At 44.6% G+C, this 22,917-nt stretch overlaps 1 protein-coding gene across 3 annotated transcripts in view; it reads right to left on the bottom strand.

Annotated features, from left to right (window-relative positions):
• The window catches only part of nrg3b (neuregulin 3b), a 422,858-nt gene that overhangs the window by 154,540 nt on the left and 245,401 nt on the right, over positions 1 to 22,917 (bottom strand). For all 3 annotated transcript variants that reach the window (XM_088323857.1, XM_088323856.1, XM_088323855.1), the window contains one exon: positions 21,744 to 21,879. In XM_088323857.1, coding sequence (XP_088179983.1) covers positions 21,744 to 21,879 — 136 coding nt within the window. The remainder of the gene's footprint in view (positions 1 to 21,743; positions 21,880 to 22,917) is intronic.

Below are 22,917 nucleotides of genomic sequence, written 5' to 3'. Positions count from 1 at the left end.
TCTTTCTCTTTTTTCTCTCCAACCCTCTCTACCTTTCTCTCCCTATCTTTTATTTATTTCTCTCTTTTTTTTCGTTCTCTCTAATCGACTAAACCGGCCCCCGAGAGAATGTTTGTTCTATCGTGTGGCCCCCGAGCTTAACACCCCTGCACTACATAACACAGCGACATCTAGTGGGCAAACAATGCACCTTTCATGAAAAATATATATAATTACTCTTTTGCTTTATGAGCGTACCCCTTTCATATGGTTCAGTCCTTTTCAGTTCTATATTTGAGATTCAGAAGACGTGAGCAGATGAAAGAGTGGCTTGTTTGTGTTGAGCAAACAAGGCCTCCTTTGTTGTTTTTGCCCGGCTTGTCGGAAAACATTTCCAGCATTCACGCCGCTGCAAACCTCAGATTTTGTCAAGGAGATGATCCCCATAAAATAGTATTCTCCACATTTAACTCCTACACAGGGTTGGGTAGGGTTACTTTAACTCATTTTAACTCGGGGGGGCCACACGATCGAACAAACGTTCTGTCGGGGGCCGGACTAGAAGATTAAAGAGAAAGAAAAAGAGATAAAGAAATAAGAGAAAGAGGGAGGGAAAAGGAGAGAGGGTGGGACAAATAAGAGAGAAAGGGGAGAGGGCATGAGGAACAAAAGATAAAAAGTCGTGAGAGATGGAAAAGAAGAGAGGAAGAAAGAAATCCAAAGAGAAATAAAAAGACAGAAGGAGAGAAAAGAGAAAAGAAAACGCGAAGGGTATGGAGAGAGAGAGAGAGAGAGAGAGAGAGAGAGAGAGAGAGAGAGAGAGAGAGAGAGAGAGAGAGAGAGAGAGAGAGAGAGAGAGAGAGAGAGAGAGAGAGAGAGAGAGAGAGAGAAGGAAAAAAGGAAGTTAGAGCAAAACAGGTTAAAAGACACAGAGAGAAAGAGACAATGGGCAACAAAGAAGGAGATAGAGAAAGCGAAAGAGAGAGAGGGAGAAAAGGGGTGGAAAAGAGAGAGAGACACAGAGAGTGAAAGAGACAGAGAGGGAGAAAAGGGGTGGAAAAGAGAGAAAGAGAGTGAAAGAGAGACAGAGAGGGAGAAAAGGGGTGGAAAAGAGAGAAAGAGAGAGAAAGAGAGACAGAGAGGGAGAAAACGGGTGGAAAAGAGGGAGCGAAAGAGAGAAAGAGAAAGAGAAAGAGAAAGAGAGAAATAAATACAAGTACAGTGTCTTTGTGAGAGACACCTGGCTTTGGCAACATCAACCAAACCTATTTCAACCTGCAGCTTGTTTTTCTCTTGCGCTTCTCTGAGTGTTGTCTCGCGGGCCGGATTCCATCCCTTAGCGGGCTTGGTCTGGCCCGCGGGCCGCCTGTTTGACACCTGTGCTTTAACTGGATTACTTTCAATGACTTTTGGATGACTCCAATACCAAATATGCTAATTAAAGACAAAAGAAACTGAATAGGAATCAAATGATGACTCACAACACCTGGTAAGCTTTCTCTTCTGGCTTTGATCTCTTTGATCTTCGGCAAACGAACATAAAATGCCACAGAAACAATGAAAATGGAAGGAAGTTCTTCTATTACACTATACCACTTGGAAACGCTACCTTCATTTTTGCATAACCCAAAATAAATGTCCATACGTGATGCATAATACAGCAACAAATACACATATTTATTCAATGCGTGGTCTATTAAGTCAGACTACCGGGAAACATGGCAACAATTTCAAGCGTTTACAAGCACTTTGCCCCAAATTCAAGCCATTTTCAATCCGTGAAAACACATTAAGCTAACAACTATTTTCAGGATTTCAAGCACCCATACGAACCCTGATTAGCAGTTATTATCAGGGTTGGGTAGGGTTACTTGAACTGGATTACTTTCAATGACTTTTGGATTACTCCAACACCAAATATGCTAATAAAAGACAAAAGAAACTCAATATGAATCAAATGATGACTCACAACACGTGGTAAGCTTTCTCTCCTGGCTTTGATCTCTTTGATTTCCGGCAAAACGAACATAAAATGCCTCTGGGAATGATATATTTTTTGACATATTTTTTGTATTTTAAAGGGCTGTTATTAAGGGTTTGGCTCTCTGCTCCAAAGTATTTATTAAGCCTCTGGGAATGATTTCAGAATGAAACATCACTATTAGATGGCTTTGATCAGATCCTTGTCCACAAATTGAGGAAGCCCCCACTTCCTAATGTTAATTTTTTTCTGACACGTAAGCGTGCGTAGGCGCCCCCGTGTGGCGAGTAGTAAAGCTGTTGAGTGAAAGTCGCGAGATTCGGACAAATAGTAACAAAAAGATAACAAAGTCTTATCGTCATCTTAAAACACGACTATGTCATGATTACTGATGTGACTCAGCTGTGCCCGCTCATTTGCCGCCACCCGCCGCGGGTTCTGATTGGCTCCCTGTCACTATTTGAACTCAGTCCTGTCAATCCCCTGTTGTCAGTCCGTCCGCAAACCACAGTGTATACTAGGCAAGCGTTTCTCGACCCCCACCTGTCCCGTTTTTGTTCCCGTCCGTCTTCGGCTACGACCCCTTTTGATCCTGACCACGTCTGCTCTCCCGTCCCGACTTACGAGCCGTTTCTGACCCTGACCACGTCTGCTCTCCCGTCAAGGCTTACGACTCGTTTCCGACCCCGACCACGCTTTGTTCTCCCTCTCCTGGCTACCATCAGTATTTGAACCCAGTTCTGTCTGTCCCCTTTTGTCAGTCCGTCTGCGAACCTCAGTGAACACGAGGCAAGCCTTTTTCGACCCTGACTCCCACCTTTCCCGTTTTTGTTCCCGTCTGTCTTCGGCTACGACCCGTTTTGATCCTGACCACGTCTGCTCTCCCGTCCCGATTTACGACCAGTTTCTGACCCTGACCACGTCTGCTCTCCCGTCCCGACTTACGACCAGTTTCTGACCCTGACCACGTCTGCTCTCCCGTCCCGACTTACGACCAGTTCCTGACCCTGACCACGTCTGCTCTCCCGTCCCGATTTACGACCCGTTTCTGACCCCGACCACGTTTTTGCTCTCCTGTCCCAGCTATCGACCTGTTTTTCCGTCCTTGACACCGCCATCGCTAACTAGGAAGATCCACTTCCGTGTTCGGATCACAATCAGAGTACCAGAGCGACTTGCTTCCCGCGCCTAGCAAACGCCGGATCGTGGGCGCAGCCCTTCCTCTTTTAATAAAACTTGCGAACCTCAGTTTACTCTAGGCAAGCCTTTTTCAACCCTGACTCCCACCTGATTTTTGTTCCAGTCTGTTGCCTGGCTTCGACCCGTTTTTTGATCCAGACCACGTCTACTCTCCTCTCTTGGCTTTCGACTCGTTTCCGAAGCCGACCACGTTTCCGAAGCCGACCACGTTTTTGCCCTCCTGTCCTGGCTACTGACCCGTTTTTTTTCGTGCCTGACACCGCCATCGCTCGCCACGGAAAGCCAGAAATATACTTTGAGTAAATCATAAAAAAAAATGTTTTTGAGACAAATCTCTGTCATGATTACCGATGTGAATCACCTGTTCCCGCTCCTTTGCCGCCAACTGCCTCTGACTGGCTCTCCGTCCCTATTCAAACCCACTCCTTTCTGTTCCCTTTTGTCAGTCCGTCCTTAGTTAACACTAGGAAAGCCTTCGAGCCTGACCACGTTTACTCTCCCGTCCCGGCTTTCAACCTCTTTTCGTACCCGACCACGTCTACTCTCCTTTCCTGGCTTACGACTCGCTTCTGACCCCGTTTTCGCTCTCCCGTTTTTCGGTTCCCGACACCACTGCTTCAGATCGACCTGCTTCCCGCACCCAGCGATCACCGGATCGTGGGTGCAACCCTTTCCTTTTTTTTCCCGATAAAACCGAGAGAAACGTAACGCAAGTGGGTTCTGTCTCCGTTCTGGTCTTGACAAACCTTTATTCCTTGTAGTGCAATTACACACTACGTCACATGATCCATCCAAATTAGCATCACCCTAACTTCATTTCAACTTCAATTCGATAGAAAAGACACAAAATCTCCCTTCGCCGCTTTGTATGTTTGCGCGTTCAAACTCGAAGGCAGCCGTCGCCATGGTAACAGGAGCCGAAAAAATAATTATTTACCTTCGGCAATCGGCTTTTTGAGTGCGTCGGTCTCGCCCGATTGGAGGCTAATCACGGAGCTATTGACGCGGCTGTCGTAATTGATAGCATGGCGTGTTCTTCTCTTTTGATGGCTGCCTCCAAGAACTATTATACTAACTGCATTTGGACGGACGCCTGAGACGTGGGTCGATAAATTTCGTTTTCGCCGCTTCCATTGGCGTTTTGGACGGCGGATGTCGATACTGCATTGTCATGTTCGGAGACGGACGCGGTAACTACTCTGCCGAATTAGCAAATGTTGCTTATTAGGATGATTCAGGAGGTGATGAAGCACGATCGATAATTAAATAAATGAGATACTGTCACTCGAGTATCATAACAGTTACTAGATAATAACAATGGCCTGCCCTCGGTATACGTGTGCTAAACACCTCCAGTTCATAAAAACTCTTCAGACGGTGAGATGTTTGTCCTAAAGCAGGGGTGTCAAACTCATTTTAACTCGGGGGCCACATGATAGAACAAATATTCTGTCAGGGGCCGGACTAGTAGATTAAAGAGAAAGAAAAAGAGATAAAGAAATAAGAGAAAGAGGGAGGGAAAAGGAGAAATAGGGAGAGAAAAACAAAAAAAAATGTCTTGAGAGAGGGGAAAGAAAAGGGAGAGGAAGAAAGAAATCCAAAGAGAAATAGAAAGACAGAAGGAGAGAAAAGAGAAAGGAAAGCGCGAAGGGTATGAACAGAGAAAGAGAAAAGGAAAAAAGGAAGTTAGAGCAAAAGAGGTTAAGACAAAGAGAGAGAAAGAGACAAAACAACAAAGGAAGAGAAAAAGAGAGACACAGAGAGTGAAAGCGACAGAGACAGAGTGGGAGAAAAGGAGTGGAAAAGAAAGAAAGAAAGAGAGAAAGAGAGGGAGAGAAAGAGAAAGAAATACAAGTACAGTGTCTTTGTTCGAGGCACCTGGCTTTGGCAACATCAAGTTGACCTATTTCAACCTGCAGCTTGTTTTTCTCTTTCGCTTCTCTGAGTGTTGTCTCGCGGGCCGGATTCATTCCCTTAGCGGGCCTGATTTGGCCCGCGGGCCGCCTGTTTGGCACCTGTGTCCTAAAGGATTTTAAACATTTGACTATAAAGGATTTTATACATTTGACTATAAAGGATTTTATACGATTGACTACAAGTTACATGTATTGAGTTTAATGCAATAAAGATAACTAACTAATTATGACTCACAACACATGGTACGCTTTCTCTCCTGGCTTTGATCCCTTTGATCTCCAGCCAAACGAACATAAAATTTTTGCCGTTCCATGTATTCCGTTACTCCCCGACCCTGCACAAAATTTAGTCATTTTATTCATATTTAGTTTATTTTGTCTTTTATTAGCATATTTGGTATTGGAGTAATCCGAAAGTCATTGAAAGTAATCCAGTTAAAGTAACCCTACCCAACCCTGTGTATAAATACATATTTTTTGTATTTTAAAGGGCTGTTATTAAGGGTTTGGCTCTCTGCTCAAAAGTATGTATTAAGCCTCTGGGAATGATTTCAGAATGAAACATCATTATTAGATGGCTTTGATCAGATCCTTGTCCACAAATTGAGGAAGCCCCCACTTCCTAGTGTTAATTTTATGAATAAAATGATGACTCACAACACGTGTATACGCTTTCTCTCCTGGCTTTGATCGAGTTAAAGTAACCCTACCCGACCCTGGTGATGAGGTATCGAGAGCTCACTCCCAGCTGGGTAGGGGGCAGCCGATGATCTTTTAGGACGCGTCCCATCATAATCCATTATCCCCAGATGACTTCATAGGTGCCTGCTGTCAAGGTGGCGTTTTGGATGTAAATCTCTCAGAATTCTGTCTAATGAGAATAACTTGTTTTTATATTCCTAAATACAAAAACAATCTCACACACACACACATAAAGTAACCGTATTTTCCGCACTATAAGGCGCACCGGGTTATAGGGCGCACCCCGAAAAAATAGTTTTTGGTCCTATATTTGACATACATAAGACGCACCGGATTATAAGGCGCTACAATGGGAACCTGGACAAAACAGTCGGATGGTTCAGTCCAACTTATTACCCCCTTAACATTCCCAAAGCTTGCAAAGAAGCAAATACGTGTCGAGAACACGTGCGGATGCGGTGTCCGTACGATGTCACTCAAATGCATCGTTCCATCATTCGGAAGGTTAAAGTCTTGGGATTCAAGAAATGCCAACCATTCCTTAGTTTCTATTTTCTTTTTCGCTCGCAACTTTATTGTGCATATGACAATAAACACTTGGAATCGAGTTAGATTTTAAAAATAGACACTCCATTCCATCCATTATCTGCACCGCTTATCACAGAAACATCGCGTTCAGTCTGAAACAAGATACAGGGATAATATATAGCCGGAGTAGCTCACCGAAGTCGTTGTGTTCATAATAATGTGCAGCCGTGGTCCTCTTACATCCGTGAGTTTAGTAAATCCAGGAGAATAAAATATTTACAAATAGAGGGTAGTAAAAAATGCTTTCGGTATGCCGTCAACCACGTGCTATACACATTCATCTTTTTCGGCCAATTGCAGGCTTTGTTTTGCCGTTCAAGCCAATGCCAGCCTGTAAATGATAAAAAGGATCCGCCCCCTTGACCTCCGAATAACTTTAGCCAATAGTGATCGATTCAAATGATGATTGACACATTGGTTAGCCAATGAAACGCCGGTAAATAAATCCCAGCATACACCGCGGACTACTTGGCGTTCGGGGGAAAATCGAATCGGCGGCTGCTTGCTTTAGTTGCAAGACTTTGCGACTTAATGTTGATCCATATATAAGGCGCACTGTATTATAAGGCGCATGGTCAGCTTTTGAAAAAAATAAAGGCTTTTAGGTGCGCCTTATAGTGCGGAAAATACGGTACATCTTTTGTGCGTTGATCAATCTTATATTCTTTTATTGTGAAGTCGTACTCATGTGTGTAATGTTTTCATTGACGTATAATAAACCACGCCCGCTTTCAACCAACAAGGAGCCTCGTGTGAGTACCTTGCAGTTGCTACCACGATGTAGTTTTTAACAATATTTGTATTTTATCTGTGTAAATACAGCCACCAAAGAGTCTTAATAATGACTATCTCTGACAATTGGTGCCGAAACGCTCGGTTTGTTCCACGTTTTTTGTCGATTCGGAAGGATTGGGATGAAGAAATTGGTAGCACAAAAAAAAAAACCTGTAAAATATGTATGTACACGGAATAGGACTGCGGCGAAACCACCAGGAACCATTCAGTATGACTGTATTAACCGCTCAACCACATGCAGCAATCGCAGTTTTTTTCCGCTTGTTAACACTACTGGTTACATGATGAAAATAAAAACTGTGAAAATGCGAAGCTCCGAACCCTGTCAAGGTGGCCGTTTTGGATGTAAATCTCTCAGAATTCTGTCTAGTGAAAATAACAATCTTTCTCACACACACATAAAACAACGTTTCAATAATCAGTCTAATTGTATCTCTTGTACGTTTATCTGATATTCTTTTATTGTGAAGTCGTACTCATGTGTGTAATGTTTTCATTGACGTATAATAAACCACGCCCGCTTTCAACCAACAAGGAGCCTCGTGTGAGTACCTTGCAGCTGCTACCACGATGTAGTTTTTAACAATATTTGTATTTTATCTGTGTAAATACATAATAACGACTATCTCTGACACACACTAACATAAAAATGAGACGTACGGAAAAAGGCCAATTATGGTCTTTTTATTAAAGTGACACCAGGCGGGCTTTTTTTTACAGCAGGCGCTAGCATGAGTTAGCGACGAAACGGCGTTAGCTCGGGATTTTAATCGCGACCGTAAACAACGACGAAGGATATCACGATAGCCGAGTCCTCGGGGCCCTTTTTCCCCCCCGACGATCATATCTTATGGAAATAACGATGTCACCGTTGATCATTACGCACGGATGACCTTGCCCGGGCTAAGACATTATTGATGACGCGCCCCGGGCAAAGATGGCCTCCTTTTGCATTTCAGGAAGTATACTTTAAATTAAAAGTGGGATGCAAGACCCGGAGGACCGCCGCTGTGGAATATTTAAGAAGGAATTCCGCTCCGTTGTTTCGTTCCCGTCGGAGTTTTTTTTTAGCCTTGATGCGTTTTGACACTGAAAGTGGAATACAGTGGTAGTAGTTCGCGGTTCCACTTTTACGGGTTGTCACTCTGGTTCGATGAAGCCCGTTTTTATTCGATTCCAAAGCACTTCGGATGCTAACCTCTACCAATTTCTTAAATAATAATAATAATAATAATAATTTCCTTTGTATTGTCATTCTTTGTAAGAACGAAATGTCAATACACCTGACCCGTTGTAGCGAGCCGATGCAGCCGCAGCCAACAGAGGGCGCCGCCATTTTTACCAATGTTATAAGTCTTAGGTATGACTCGGCCGAGGCGCGAACCAGCGACCTCCCAGTCTCAAAGCGGGCGCCTTACCATCTATGCTACTGAGCTGGTATATATTCTTCATCCTAATCCTTCCGAATCGACAAAAAACGTGGAACAAACCCAACGTTTCGGCACCAATTGTCAGAGATAGTCATTATTAAGACTCTTTGGTGGCTGTCTCATCTCATCTCATTAGCCGTACCGCTTATCCTCAGTAGGGTCGCGGGGGGGCTGGAGCCCATCCCAGCAATCATCGGGCAGTGGGCAGGGGACACCCTGAACTGCTTGCCAGCCAATCGCAGGGCACACGGGGACAGACAACTCACTCGCTCATTCACACCTAGGGAAAATTTGGACCAGCCAATGAACCTGACATGCATGTTTTTGGAAGGTGGGTGGAAACCGGAGTGCCCGGAGCATGGGGAGAACATGCAAACCCCACACAGAATGTTCGATCTCATGACCTCAGAACTGTGCCGCACACGTGCTAACCACTGCACCGCCGTGCTGCCTATGAATATATCCATCCATCCATTTTTTTGCACCGCTTATCCTCAGTAGGGTCGCGGGGGGGCTGGAGCCCATCCTAGCAATCATCGGGCAGTGGGCAGGGGACACCCTGAACTGGTTGCCAGCCAATCGCAGGGCACACAGGGACAGACAACTCATTCGCTCATTCACCGGCCAATTCACCTGAAATGCATGTCTTTGGAATGTGGGAGGAAACCGGAGTGCCCGGAGGAAACCCACGCAAGCACGGGGAGAACATACAAACTCCGCACAGAAAGTCTGGAGCTGGATTTGAACCCACGACAGGTTCCCATGACATGAACTGTGCCGCACAAGCGCTAACCACTGCGCCGCCGTGCTGCCCTTTGGTGGCTGTATTTACCGTATTTTCCGCACTATGAGGCGCACCTAAAAGTCTTATTTTTTTTCAAAAGCTGACCATGCGCCTTATAATACAGTGCGCCTTATATATGGATCAATATTAAAATAGCAAAGTCTTCCAACTAACTCGCAGCCGCCGACTCGATTTCCCCCCGAACGCCAAGTAGTCCGCGGTGTCTGCTGGGATTTATTTACCGGCGTTTCATTGGCTAACCAATGTGTCAATCATCATTTGAATCGATCACTATTGGCTAAAGTTATTCGGAGGTCAAGGGGCGGATCGGAGGCCGACGAGATTGATCCCAATTGCCCGAGTTGATATCGGAGGGATGGCGTCGATACCGGACACGACGGGACAGACAGGATGGATAATGAAACAGGATATTGAAAATAAACAGGACAGACTAGACGGGAACGAAAACTGGATAAAATGATAAACAGAACAAAAGTAGACGGGAACAAAACTGGAAACAGATATTAAACAAGACAAAATAAACAGGAACAATACCGGCCAGGAAATACCAACAGGAACAGGACTGGGTCGAAACCCACGTCTTGCGGGGCAGAAGTTTGTTGACGGACTGACAAACGGAGAATGAGAATACTGAACTTAAATACAAGGAAAGCCAATCTGTCAACGAGCCGCTAGACACGGGCAGGCCAATTGGGCGCCATGGCAACCGTGACAATTATGACATAAATGAATACGATCATTGTACTAAAAGGGTGGCGTCTGGCGTGGAATCACAGGATTGATATTGAAACAGGATATCAGAATTAGACAGGACAAACTAGACAGGAAATAAAACTTGAGAGGATAATAAACAGGACAAAAACAGACGGGAACAATACGGGACAGGAAAAACCACGTCTTGCGGGGCAGAGGTTCGTTGACGGATTGACAAAGGAAAAATGAGAGCACTGAGCTTAAATAGACAGAAAGCCAATCTATCAATGAGCCGCAGCTGGCGCCACACGGGCGGGGCCAATTGAGCGCCATGACAACCATGACAAATATGTCATGCCACATATCATCGGAAAGCTTAAACTCCTGTGATTCAAGATATAACCATTCCAAAGAGACATGATCAGTTTGAAAAAAGATACCCGGAAACTATAAAACCCAAGTAAATCCCCATGACGCCCCCTGGTGGGTTTTTAAATTACATCAAGCACAAAATCATGCACAAAGCGTGAAGTTACATTAAACTCGACACATATATTCCACCTGTCTCAAGACAAGTCATGTACAGACTACAGACTACTATTCCCCTGATCAAAACCTACATGAGGGAAAGGGAATACACAAAAAGCTCAACATGAGGAAAATTAAGAAACCATGAAACCTTTACTGCCCCTAGCGGCCATTAGAAGGAATGCATCAATTAGCCACATCATTGCATAAAGTGCAGGGTTGAAAGCCTCGTCTTTATTGTCATTGATATCAACGTATCATGTATTGTGTTGATAATAGACAGGAGACACTGGGGAGAGATTAGGGAGGGCCCTCTGTGTTGGGTGGGTGTGACTGTGTGCTTGAATCTGATAGGCTGGTGTATGCTGTCAGTCAAAAGTGGGCGGGTTCTGCCTCCCAAAACAACCCCGGACGCATTAAGGAAGAAAGTAACAAATTATGTTACCTTCAAAAGAAGTTGGTGTGTGTCAAAGAATTTGTAAAATTTGAGTCAGTTGAATAAAGAAGAGTGGGGCAGTGGTTAGCGCGTGTGCGGCACAGTTCTGAGGTCATGAGATCGAACCTCCTGTGTGGAGTTTGCATGTTCTCCCCGTGCTTGCGTGGGTTTCCTCCCATATTTCAAAAACATGCATGTCAGGTTAATTGGCCGAACCAAAATCATCCCTAGGCGTGAATAAGTGGATGAGTTGTCTGTTACTAGGTGTCCCCTGCCCACTGCTGGGATGGGCTCCAGCACCCCCGCGACCCTACTGAGGATAAGCGGTGCAGATAATGGATTGATGGATGGATGGAATAAAAAAGAACTGTAAACAATATAATACAATAACAGTAAACAATATAAAGTGAGTTTAAAATAAATAAATCCAACCCTCACAATCTGAGACAACTGGTCAAGTAGACATAGGCTACTGTATTTCAAGTGTCTTCACTCAACATAGGTAAACAGGTTAATAACATAAAAAGTGTATCACTGCAGTGTAAAATAACGAAATCAAACTCAGACCACCTGAGACAACTGGTCAAGTAGACATAGGAGACTGTATTTCAAGTGTCCTCACTCAACATAGGTAAACGGGTTAATAACATAAAAGGTGTATCACTGCAGTGTAAAATAATGAAATCAAACTCGGACCACCTGAGACAACTGGTCAAGTAGACATAGGCTACTGTATTTCAAGTGTCCTCACTCAACATAGGTAAACGGGTTAATAGCAAAATGTGTATCACTGCAGTGTAAAAGAACTAAATCAAACTCAGACCACCTGAGACAACTGGTCAAGTAGAAATAGGCAACAATTCAAATGTATCACAATGGTCAGACAATATCAAGTGACTATCTCTCTTACTCCTTTCATTATCTCCCGCCTTCTCTCTCTCTCTCTGACTGGGTACAACTGGTGGTATCTATCCTAAGTAGTCCATCAGCATCGGTGACGGTGTTGTAACACCGGCAGTTACTAAAAACAACAGACTCGTATCGTCTTTTGTTGTTGTCTGTTACTAGGTGTCCCCTGCCCACTGCCCAAAAGATAGCTGGGATGGGCTCCAGCACTCCTGTGACCTACTGGATGGAATAATAAAGAACTGTAAACAATATAATACAAAATCAGTAAACAGTATCAAGTGAGTTTAAAAAAATAAATCCAACCCTCACAATCTGATACAACTGGTCAAGTAGACATAGGCGACTGTATTTCAAGTGTCTTCACTCAACATAGGTAAACAGGTTAATAACATAAAAGATGTATCACTGCAGTGTAAAATAACGAAATCAAACTCAGACCACCTGAGACAACTGGTCAAGTAGAAATAGGCAACAATTCAAATACTCCTTTCATTATCTCCGTCCTCCTCTCTCTCTCTATCCTAAATAGTCCACCGGCATCCATCAGCATCGGTGACGGTGTTGTAACACCGGCAGTTACTAAAAACAACCGACTCGTATCGTCTGTATAATAGAGTCCTTTGAGGCCGCCTCAAAGGCGACAACTTCCCGCATTTCTCGCCGTAATTTCCAATTTTCTGTTTTCTGTTCTCCCTTATCAGCAATCCTTTCCGATTTATATGTAAATGGATCGTTATGACATCAAAATGCAAACGAATTCCGGGGGGGGGGAAAAGTTTGTATTTCAATCAAGGGCTTCTGCCAGGGGGGGGGGGGGGGGGGATTAATTAAAGGGACAATTAATTGGCAACATCCTCGATTGAGTGATAAAAGATCAAATGCGGGGGTGTCGCTTAAGTAATGGATAATTAAGGCTTCGGTTCATAGGATGAAAAAGAGGGTTGCCGTGGTAACATGCATCGGCAAATATAAACAGGGATGCTGAGGTTTGATGTCGGTACGGGGGTTTCTCAACTTGCGGGGTGGGACCCGAAATGGGATCTTTTTCAGTGGGTTGTGGGTCGGCTCTCTCTTGCCTGATCCCTCTGTTATCTCTCTTTCTGCATCTTTGTCTCTCCTTTCCTTTCTCTCTCTCTTTCCTTCTCTTTCTTCATCTCTATCCTGCTCTCTCCATTCTCTCCTCTCTCTCAACCCATCTGTCTCTCTCCATCTCTGTCTCTTTCCTTCTCTTTCTTTTATACTTCTTTCCATCTCTCTCTCTCCATCTATGTCTCTCTCCATCTATGCCTCTATCTGCATCACTCTCTATCCTGCTCTCTGTTCTCTCCTCTCTCTAACCATATGTCTCTCTCCATCTCTGCCTCTGTGCATCTCTGTCTCTTTCCTTCTCTTTCTTTTTACTTCTTTCCATCTCTCTCGCTCTCCATCTATGTCTCTCTCCATCTATGCCTCTATCTGCATCTCTATCCTGCTCTCTCTGTTCTCTCCTCTCTCTAACCATCTGTCTCTCTTGTTCTCTGCCTCTGTGCATATCTCTTTCTCTTTCTTTCTCTTTCTTTTTACTTCTTTTCATTTCTCTCTATCTCTCTCTCCCTCTCCATCAATGTCTCTTTCCATCTCTGTCTCTATCTGCATCTCTCTCTATCCTGCTCTCTCTGTTCTCTCCTCTCTCTAACCATATGTCTCTCTCCATCTCTGCCTCTGGCATCTCTGTCTCTTTCCTTCTCTTTCTTTTTACTTCTTTCCCTCTCTCTCTCTGTCTGTCCCCTCTCTCGCTCTCCATCTATGTCTCTCTCCATCTATGCCTCTATCTGCATCACTCTCTATCCTGCTCTCTCTGTTCTCTCCTCTCTCTAACCATCTGTCTCTCCATCTCTGCCTCTGTGCATCTCAGTCTCTATGCGTCTCTCTCTTTCAGTCTCTATGCGTCTCTCTCTCTCTCAGTCTCTATGCGTCTCTCTCTCTCTCAGTCTCTATGCGTCTCTCTCTCTCTCAGTCTCTATGCGTCTCTCTCTCTCTCAGTCTCTATGCGTCTCTCTCTCTCTCTCTCTCTCTCTCTCTCTCTCTCTTCATATCGGTCTCTCTGCATTTATCTCTCTTTCTTTCTCTTCCACTGTCACTCACTCTCTCCATCTCTGTCTCTCTCCATCTCTGTCTCTCTCCATCTCTCTTTCCCTCTATCTCTCTCTCTCTCTGCATATTAGTCTTTCCGCATATCTATCTCTCTGCATCTTTCTCTCCCAGCATCTCTCTCTCTTTCTTTCTCTCCCTCTTTCCTTCTGACTCTCCATATCTCTCCTTCTCACTGTTTTCCCCTCTCTCTTCCAATCTGTCTCTCTCCATCTCTCCATCTCTCTGCTTTATTATTGTTTTGTTTTCTGCGCAGTGATGCTGCTGGAAGTGTGAATTAAGTATCTATCTATCTATCTATCTATCTATCTATCTCTGTCTCTCCATCTTTGTCCCTCTCCATCTCAATCTCTCTGCATCGCTCTTTCTTTCCTCGTCTTTTTTTCCTTCTTTCTCTCTCACTATCTGCATTTCTATCTCCATTTATCTCTCTCTCCCCATCTCTCTTTCCCTCCATCTATCTCTCTCCCTCTGCACATCTATCTCTCTGCATCTCTCTCTCTTTCCCTTCCTCTTTCCTTCTGAATCTCTATATCTCTCCTCTCTCTATTTTCACCTCTCCCAATCCCTCTCTCCGTCTATGTCTCTTTCCAACTCAATCTCTTTTTCTCTGCATCGCTTTTTCTTTCCTTCTCTTTGTTTCCTCCTTTCTCTCTCTCCATCTGCATTTCTATCTCAATGTCTCTCTCCCCCATCCCTCTCTCTCTCTCTCTCTGCATGTGTCTTTCTCCGTATCTGTCTCTCTGCATCTTTCTCTCCCTGCATCTCTCTCTTTCTTTTTCTTCCTCTTTCCTTCTGACTCTCCATATCTCTCTTTCTCTGTTTTTACCTCTCCCAATCTCTCTCTCCATCTCTGTCCCTCTCAATCTCTCTGCATCACTCTTTCCTCTCTTTCCCTTCCTCTTTCCTTCTGAATCTCCATATCTCTCCTCTCTCTATTTTCACCTCTCCCAATCCATCTCTCTGTCTATGTCTCTTTCCAACTCAATCTCTTTTTCTCTGCATCGCTTTTTCTTTCCTTCTCTTTGTTTCCTCCTTTCTCTCTCTCCATCTGCATTTCTATCTCAATGTCTCTCTCCCCCCATCTCTCTCTCGCTCTCTCTGCATGTCTGTCTTTCTCCATATCTGTCTCTCTGCATCTCTCTTTTTCTTTCTCTTCCTCTTTCCTTCTGACTCTCCATCTCTCTGTTTTCCCCTCCCACTCCCAATCTGTCTCTCTCCATCCCTCCATCTTTTTGCTTTATTATTGTTTTGTTTTCTGCGCAGTGATGCTGCTGCAAGTGGGAATTCGGTATGTATCTATCTATATCTATCTGTCTGTCTCTCCATCTTTCTCTCATTTCCTCTTCATCTACCCATCTATCCGTCTCTATCTCAGTCCCTCTTTGCTTCTACCTCCCTATATTATATACATACAACCCCAACAACGGATCTAAGCCCCGGGTTCGGGTCGTGATCCTTATTTTCCCACGCGCCGAATTACAGAATCCGGGCGCTCACGCGGAAGTAGGTCTTAAAGTCCATTTGCATGTTTATTTTCGGAACCTTATTAGCATCGGCAAACGTGAACATCCGACACTAAAGAAGGGCTGCGGGAAAAAGAGATAAACGAGTTTTTTTCTCTATCAAGTATTTACCGTTTGATTCAAAACCGAGCTTTCAATCAACGACTTTTGGAGCGCCCATTGTTTTGACGACTCCTTTTTGGTTTGACGCCGGATCATAAATAAAGCGCCAGTGCCTCCAGGGGGGGGACGATTAGGACCAAATAATAAAAAAAATGAGAGGAAGTAATATCTATGTTCTGTTTTGAGAACACGTGGGCAAAATAGGCAAGGTTTTATGGTAGTATATTAGATCTATCCATCCATCCATCCATTATCTACAGCGCTTATCCTCAGTAGGGCCGCGGGGGTGCTGGAGCCCATCCCAGCCATATACGGGCAGTGGGCAGGGGACACCCTGAACTGGTTGCCAGCCAGTCGCAGACAATTCGCTCGCTCATTCATACCCAGGGGCAATTACTCATTTGCTCGTTCACACCTATGGACAATTCGGACCGGCCAATTCACCTGACATGCATGTTTTTGGAAAGTGGAAGGAAACCGGAGTCCCCGGAGGAAACCCACGCAAGCATGGGGAGAACATGCAAACTCCGCACAGGAAGTCCGGTAGCTGGATTTGAACCTATGACCTCAGAACTGTGCCGCACACGCGCTAACCACCGCACTGCCCGTATATTATATCGTTTACCATAATCGCAAAACACTGGATGCAACAATAATTGAACCCGGGTCGCGGGGATGAGAGCGCTGAATCCTTACTGCTAGACGGTAACACTAAACTGGTTGGTCACTGACCAATTTAAGTGGGTAGCGGGCCTTTGCCTCTACTGAATAACGCGAAGAAGAAAAAAAAAAATGACAATGACATTCCTTGACGTGATTACCGATGAGAATCATCTGATTGGCTCCCTGTCCCTATTCAAATCGAGTCCTGTCAATCCCCTGTTGTCAGTCCGTCTGCGAACCTCTGTTGATACAAGGCAAGCCTTTTTCGACCCCGACGCCCGCCTGTCCCGATTTTGCTCCAGCTACGACCTGTTTTGATCCCGACCACGTCTACTCTCCCGTCCCGGCTTACGACCCATTTTTGATCCCGACTACGTCTACTCTCCCGTCCTGGCTTATGACTCGTTTCCGACCCCGACCACGATTTGTTCTCCCAGTCCCGGCTACCGACCAGTTTTTCCGTCCCCGACACCGCCATCTCTCGCTAAGGAAGATCCACTTCCGTGTTCGGATCACAATCCGAATTCGAGAGCGACTTGCTTCCCGCACCGAGCGAATCGTGGGCGCAGCCTTTCCTCTTTCCTTCAATAAAACTTGTGGTAAATGCAATTGGGTCCTGTTTCCATTCTCGTCCTGACATTCCTTAACAGTAGATTGCGATAATCCCCTCTTTGAGCTCTTCTTCCTGTTCAGGGACCACATCTCATTTTATTGTGATTTTGTTGTTTTATTTCCTAATTCTGCCCATAATAATTGGTCCAAACAAAGACGAGAACCCAAATGCGTGACGTTTCTCACACAAGCCTTTTATTTTACGGGTGCCTCGCACAAAGACACTGTACTTGTATTTCTTTGTCTCTCTCTCTCCCTCTTTTCCACCCCTTTTCTCCCACTCTCTGTCTCTCTCTTTTTCTCTTCCTTTGTTGCTCTTTGTCTCTTTCTCTCTCTGTCTTTTTAACTTCATTTGCTCTAACTTCCTTTTTCCCTTTTCTCTCTTTTCTCTTTCTACCCTTTGCGCTTTCTTTTCTATTTTCTCTCCTTCTGTCTTTCTATTTCTCTTTGGATATCTTTCTTCCGCTCCTTTTCTTTACCCCTCTCGCACAACTTCTATTTTTATCTCTTTTGTTTCTCATGCTCTCTCCCTCTCTGTCTTTGTCCTGCCCTCTCTCCTTTTCCCTCCCTCTTTCTCTTATTTCTTTATCCCTCTTTTTCTTTCTCTTCAATCTACTAGTCCGGCCCTCGACAGAACGTTTGTTCGATCGTGTGGCCCCCCCGAGTTCAAATGAGTTTGACACCCCTGCTCTATCTTATTCGTTCTCTTTTATCCTCACTGTTGAATGTGAAACTGGAGTGCTACATCCAATTTCCAATTTGTTCAACCCATTTTGTAACAATGACAATAACGGTATATTCTAACCTATACTATTCCATTTATGAAGTACTGGAGGCCCTCCACTGAGGTCTAGCATCCGAAGGAAAACCAGATAGGATCCAGAAACCCTCATCGAGACCCGCGCTATCCCTTTAAGTCCTCGCTGCCGTGATATAATGAGATTTCTCAGATTCCGCCACAGCTCGCCTCCTTAAATGTCTGTTCATGAATATTTCAAGCCATGCATTTTTAAAGAGGTGTTTGCGTAACGGGGAAGGTGCCGGGGAATTGGGTCCGTAAGAAAACAAGCCAGGACGCGCCAAAAGCCCCAACCTGGAAATCTTCATCCTGCTCGTTTCATCCAATCAAAATCAAAATGTTGAACTCGTGGAAAGACCAATGGCAGAAGTTCATTTGAGCTATTATAGATTTTCCACACTCATTTTTTTTTTTTTTTGGGTACAAATGTGTCACGGTTGCCATGGCGCCCCATTGGCTTTCAGTCTATTTAAGCTCAGTGCTCTCATATTTCCTTTGTCAGTCCGTCAACGAACCTCTGCCCCGTAAGACCTGGGTTTTGACTCGGTCGGGTTTTCCCGTTGGTATTTCCTGTCCGGTATTTTTGTCCTGTTTAATATCGGTTTCCAGTTTTGTTCCTGGACATTTTTGTCCTGTTTATTACTCTTTCCAATTTTTGTTCCCGTCTAGTTTGTCCTGTTTATTTTCGATATTCTGTGTCATTATCTATCCTGTCTGTCTATTTAAGCTCAGTCCTCTCATATTTCCTTTGTCAGTCCGTCAACGAACCTCTGCCCCGTAAGACCTGGGTTTTGACTCGGTCGGGTTTTCCCGTTGGTATTTCCTGTCCGGTATTTTTGTCCTGTTTAATATCGGTTTCCAGTTTTGTTCCTGGACATTTTTGTCCTGTTTATTACTCTTTCCAATTTGTGTTCCCGTCTAGTTTGTCCTGTTTATTTTCGATATTCTGTGTCATCTATCCTGTCCGTCTATTTAAGCTCAGTCCTCTCATTTTTCCTTTGTCAGTCCGTCCACAAACCTCTGCCCCGTAAGACGTGGGTTTTGACTCAGTCCGGTTTTCCTGTTGTTATTTCCTGTCCGGTATGGTTCTCGTTTATTTTTGTCCTGTTTAATGTCGGTTTTCAGTTTCAAACCCGAACATTTTTGTTCTGTTTATCAGTCTTTCCAGTTTTCATTCCCGTCTAGTTTGTTCTGTTTATTTTCGATATTCTGTTTCATCATCTATCCTGTCTGTCCCGTCCTGTCCGTCTATTTGAGCTCAGTCCTCTCATTTTCCCTTTGTCAGTCCATCAACGAACCTCTGCCCCGTAAGACGTGGATTTTGACTCGGTCCGGTTTTCCCGTTGGTATTTCCTGTCCGGTATGGTTCCCGTTTATTTTTGTCCTGTTTAATGTCTGTTTTCAGTTTCAAACCCGAACATTTTTGTTCTGTTTATTAGTCTTTCCAGTTTTCGTTCCCGTCTAGTTTGTCCTGTTTATTTTCGATATTCTGTTTCATTATCTATCCTGTCTGTCCCGTCCTGTCCGTCTAGTTGAGCTCAGTCCTCTCATTTTCCCTTTGTCAGTCCATCAACGAACCTCTGCCCCGTAAGACGTGGATTTTGACTCGGTCCGGTTTTCCCGTTGGTATTTCCTGTCCGGTATGGTTCCCGTTTATTTTTGCCCTGTTTAATGTCAGTTTCCAGTTTCATTCCCGGACATTTTTGTCCCGTTTATTAGTCTTTCCAGTTTTTGTCCTGTTTATTTTCGATATTCCGTTTCATTATCTATGCTGTCTGTCCCGTCCTCTCCGGTATGGACCCCATCTGTCCGATATCAATTCGGGCAATTGGTATCGATCTCGTCCGCCTCTGGCCTTCTGTCTTTCCACGCCAGACCGGCTGCCTAATTCAGATTCAGATTCAGCCTCAGTTCTTTAAATTTTTTCACAATATTTTCCCTGCGACCCTCTGAAAGCAGTTAGGAATCACTATTCTCGGGGGAAGGTATCTTGAAACCCAAAACAGACCCTCTGCTTTGTCTTAGGAGACCAAAGTGTCTATCTATCTATCTACCTTGGTCATATCCCTCAAGAGGGGTGACCGACAGCAAGACAAACACATACAAAGAAAATACAAAACGGGAAAAAGTAGCAAAAAACACCCACAGAATTTTGGGACCATGGCCAACCCAAACGCCCAAACACCCAAAAAAGTTAAGCACCTCGGCACCGGAGTCGGTCTCGCTTTCGTCCCTCCAGATGACACAAGAAAGCGTCAGTGTCACTCGTGTCAGGGTGACACAACACACAGTTCTGTTCGACAACTTTCACTGGTTTACCCCTGCTGTATCATAGAACCTGTCCAAACATCCCACTATCCTTCTACAACACCTCTCCACTCATTCCTATCAACAAGAAGAGCGCTAGCTTCCACTAGATTTAGACCACTTTCCTGCACCATCCACCCACGTCAATGGCAGTCTTCCTCTTGGTCCCCTTCCTTTTACTCCTGCGCTGTAGATCCTCTTCAACATATCAGTTTTCACTTTAAACCACTTGACCAGAATCAGAGGGGCCTCTTTGATTTCTAACCATCACCAGTGTTCTCGTTTGCCGGCGTCCTTGCGTCCTAGACGCAAATTGTCAGTATCATTTTTTAACAAAGATTTCCCGCACTCCAAACTTTTGGTCAGGCAGATCCGCCATTGTTGTTTTGGTCTCGCGGTTGTAAGATACAGAACTGTAATTAATCACATTTTTAGTGGAAGTACAATGTTGGCAACACGATTCACTCGATGTCATTGGAAAATATTTGAGCGCAACAACTTTTTTTTTTTCCCCCGTGTTTTTTTTCTACTTTTTTTTTTAATTGTTTTTTTTCTGAGCTGTTACTTTTTTCTTTTTGTTCTCTATTTACTTTTTTTCTACATTTCTTTCTTTGCTTTTTTTCTGGCTTTTTTCGAAATTTTTCCTTTTTTTCTCTTCCTTTTGGGTAAGGCATGGAGAGAGTTCAGAGTCCTGACAGGCTAGTGGAAGAAGCTGTCCTTGAGCCTGCTGGTTCTGGCTCTGACACTCTACAGTCTTTTTCCTGACTGCAAAGGCTTTTTTTTTTTCTTTTTGATCTCTATTTACTTTTTTTTCCTTTGTTTCCTTCTTTCTTTTCTTTTTTTCTGGCGTTTTTCTGAATTTTTCCTTGTTTTTTTCTCCACCTTTTATTTCTTTTTTTCTCAGCTTTTCACTCCTTTTTCATTTTTTCTTTTTTGTTCTATTCCCCCCATCCTTTAAGTCACTTTGTGCATAATTTTACATAAGATTTGGTCATGTTGGGATGAAAGGAGCAAAAACAACCTGAAGAGTCGTTTAGGACCCGAAAGAGCCGGTTCCTTTTAGTGAGCCGAGCCGAAGAAGCCGGTTCTATACTAACTTTACTCAACTTCGTTCGACTTCGACTCGACTTCAAAATACCGCATTTAGGACACAACGTCAGGGGAACCCGTGTATTTTGACCTTCACGCACTGTAACTTTGACTTAATTGGCTTCTTAATTAGCAATTTCGAGCCCTTGATTTTTGTGCGCTGGCTAGTTTTTTTTGTTCGCTGAGAATGTGCGCAGCTTAGAGGGAACACTGGTCGGGACCCATATATTTTTCAGCATGCGAGTCCCCGGGACCCATCACTTTTCACAGGTCAAATGAACACTGCATCACGGAAGTCCTTCCAGAGGGCATCTGATCAACATCACAATACACCAAAACATCTCCTGCCGCCTCTGTGAAGCAGCAAAATGGTTTCCCCGCAGAAGCTCTATTTGTTTGTGCGGATCAGCGACTGAGGGAACGCTAATACGGCCAAAGCATCTCTGATCCCTCAGTTAGTAGTTGAGGCGATTAAGGACTTTGAGCATGTTGTGATAGAACAAGCGCGTGTGCTAGCGGTCTTCGGACGAAAAATAATAATACCGGCGCTCACCTGCAGTGTCGATGGACCCCGGCCACGGTTTGGATGATGGAGCACTCGCCCTCGTTGAGGCAAAAGGCCAGGTCCTTATCTTCCACGCAGGGCTTGAAAACTTCGGAGCGTAGACTGGGCTGAGTCGGGGCCATCGCTGAAAGAAACCGAAAGAAAAATGTTAAGCAGGACGGATGAGGTCTTCAAAATGCAGACTATCGATTAAAAAGGTTGAAATCAACCTGCAAAGTCTCTTTGACCTTTCTTTTGTTTGCTCTTAAATATTGGACGGAGATTTGTTGTCGGATCTTAAAGCGAAGCGCTTGTAAACTTGTTCAACAATAAAAATTAAATGCTCCTGGTAAGGTTGTTTGTGGAAAAAAAGGGGGCCTTAAGATAAGACCTTGAGGAATGCCATGTGGGGAAATATGACCTATAAAACGAGGATCTTTGTCAAGTCATCATAGTTTCTTGCAGTATCGGGTAGACCCTTCTATCTACCGAGAGAGCCAACGGTGGTCATGGTGGTTGCTGCTCACGTTCCACCGGATACTAACGTTAGCATAGCGCTATCAATAAACAGCAGCTTGCACACCCCGTCGGAGCTTTTATCGTCGGACTGTACTTCCCAAATCCATTCAATACGTGGACTGAGCAATTAGGGAAAAACACTGGACCGTGTGTACAGTAAGATCAAACATCTAGTTGGATCCGGCCATCTCTGTCTGTCCCTCACCCCCTCATACACACCCCTCCGGCCGAGGCTTGAACCAGCGACCTCCCAGTCTCGGAGCGGGCGCCCTACCATTTAGGCTACCGAGCTGGTTTAAGGGGTTTACATTCCACAGTCGAGCTGCGATATGTGAACATGCTAGCGGCGTTCCCTGTGACATGCTCGACCCATACAACAAAACGGAGATGCCCGGCTGCCATTTCTCAGAACCGCAATGCAGGGAACACCGCCCCGTAATATACGGGCAGATGCTAGGCAAGCTGTTGCGCCAGAAACATCAGTAACGGCTGCTAGCGAGCTACATGCTAGCAGTCTGTCGACGCCTCGGCGTAATCGTCGAGCGCCGCGATTGGATTACTCGCCATTCATCCCTTTACGATATTTGTCCCGGCTGCCGATTTTTCGCTAATTGCCGATCGTCCGGCTAGCGTAGCGTGCCGTCCGTCTCGGTTGGCCGGCTGC

The sequence above is a fragment of the Urocampus carinirostris genome, chromosome 19 (genome assembly GCF_059441175.1).
Source record: "Urocampus carinirostris isolate Australia breed hairy pipefish chromosome 19, RoL_Ucar_1.0, whole genome shotgun sequence".
NCBI lineage: Eukaryota > Metazoa > Chordata > Actinopteri > Syngnathiformes > Syngnathidae > Urocampus > Urocampus carinirostris.
The sequence above is the reverse complement of the archived record's forward strand: the minus strand, read 5'-3'. Positions and strand labels throughout refer to the sequence as shown.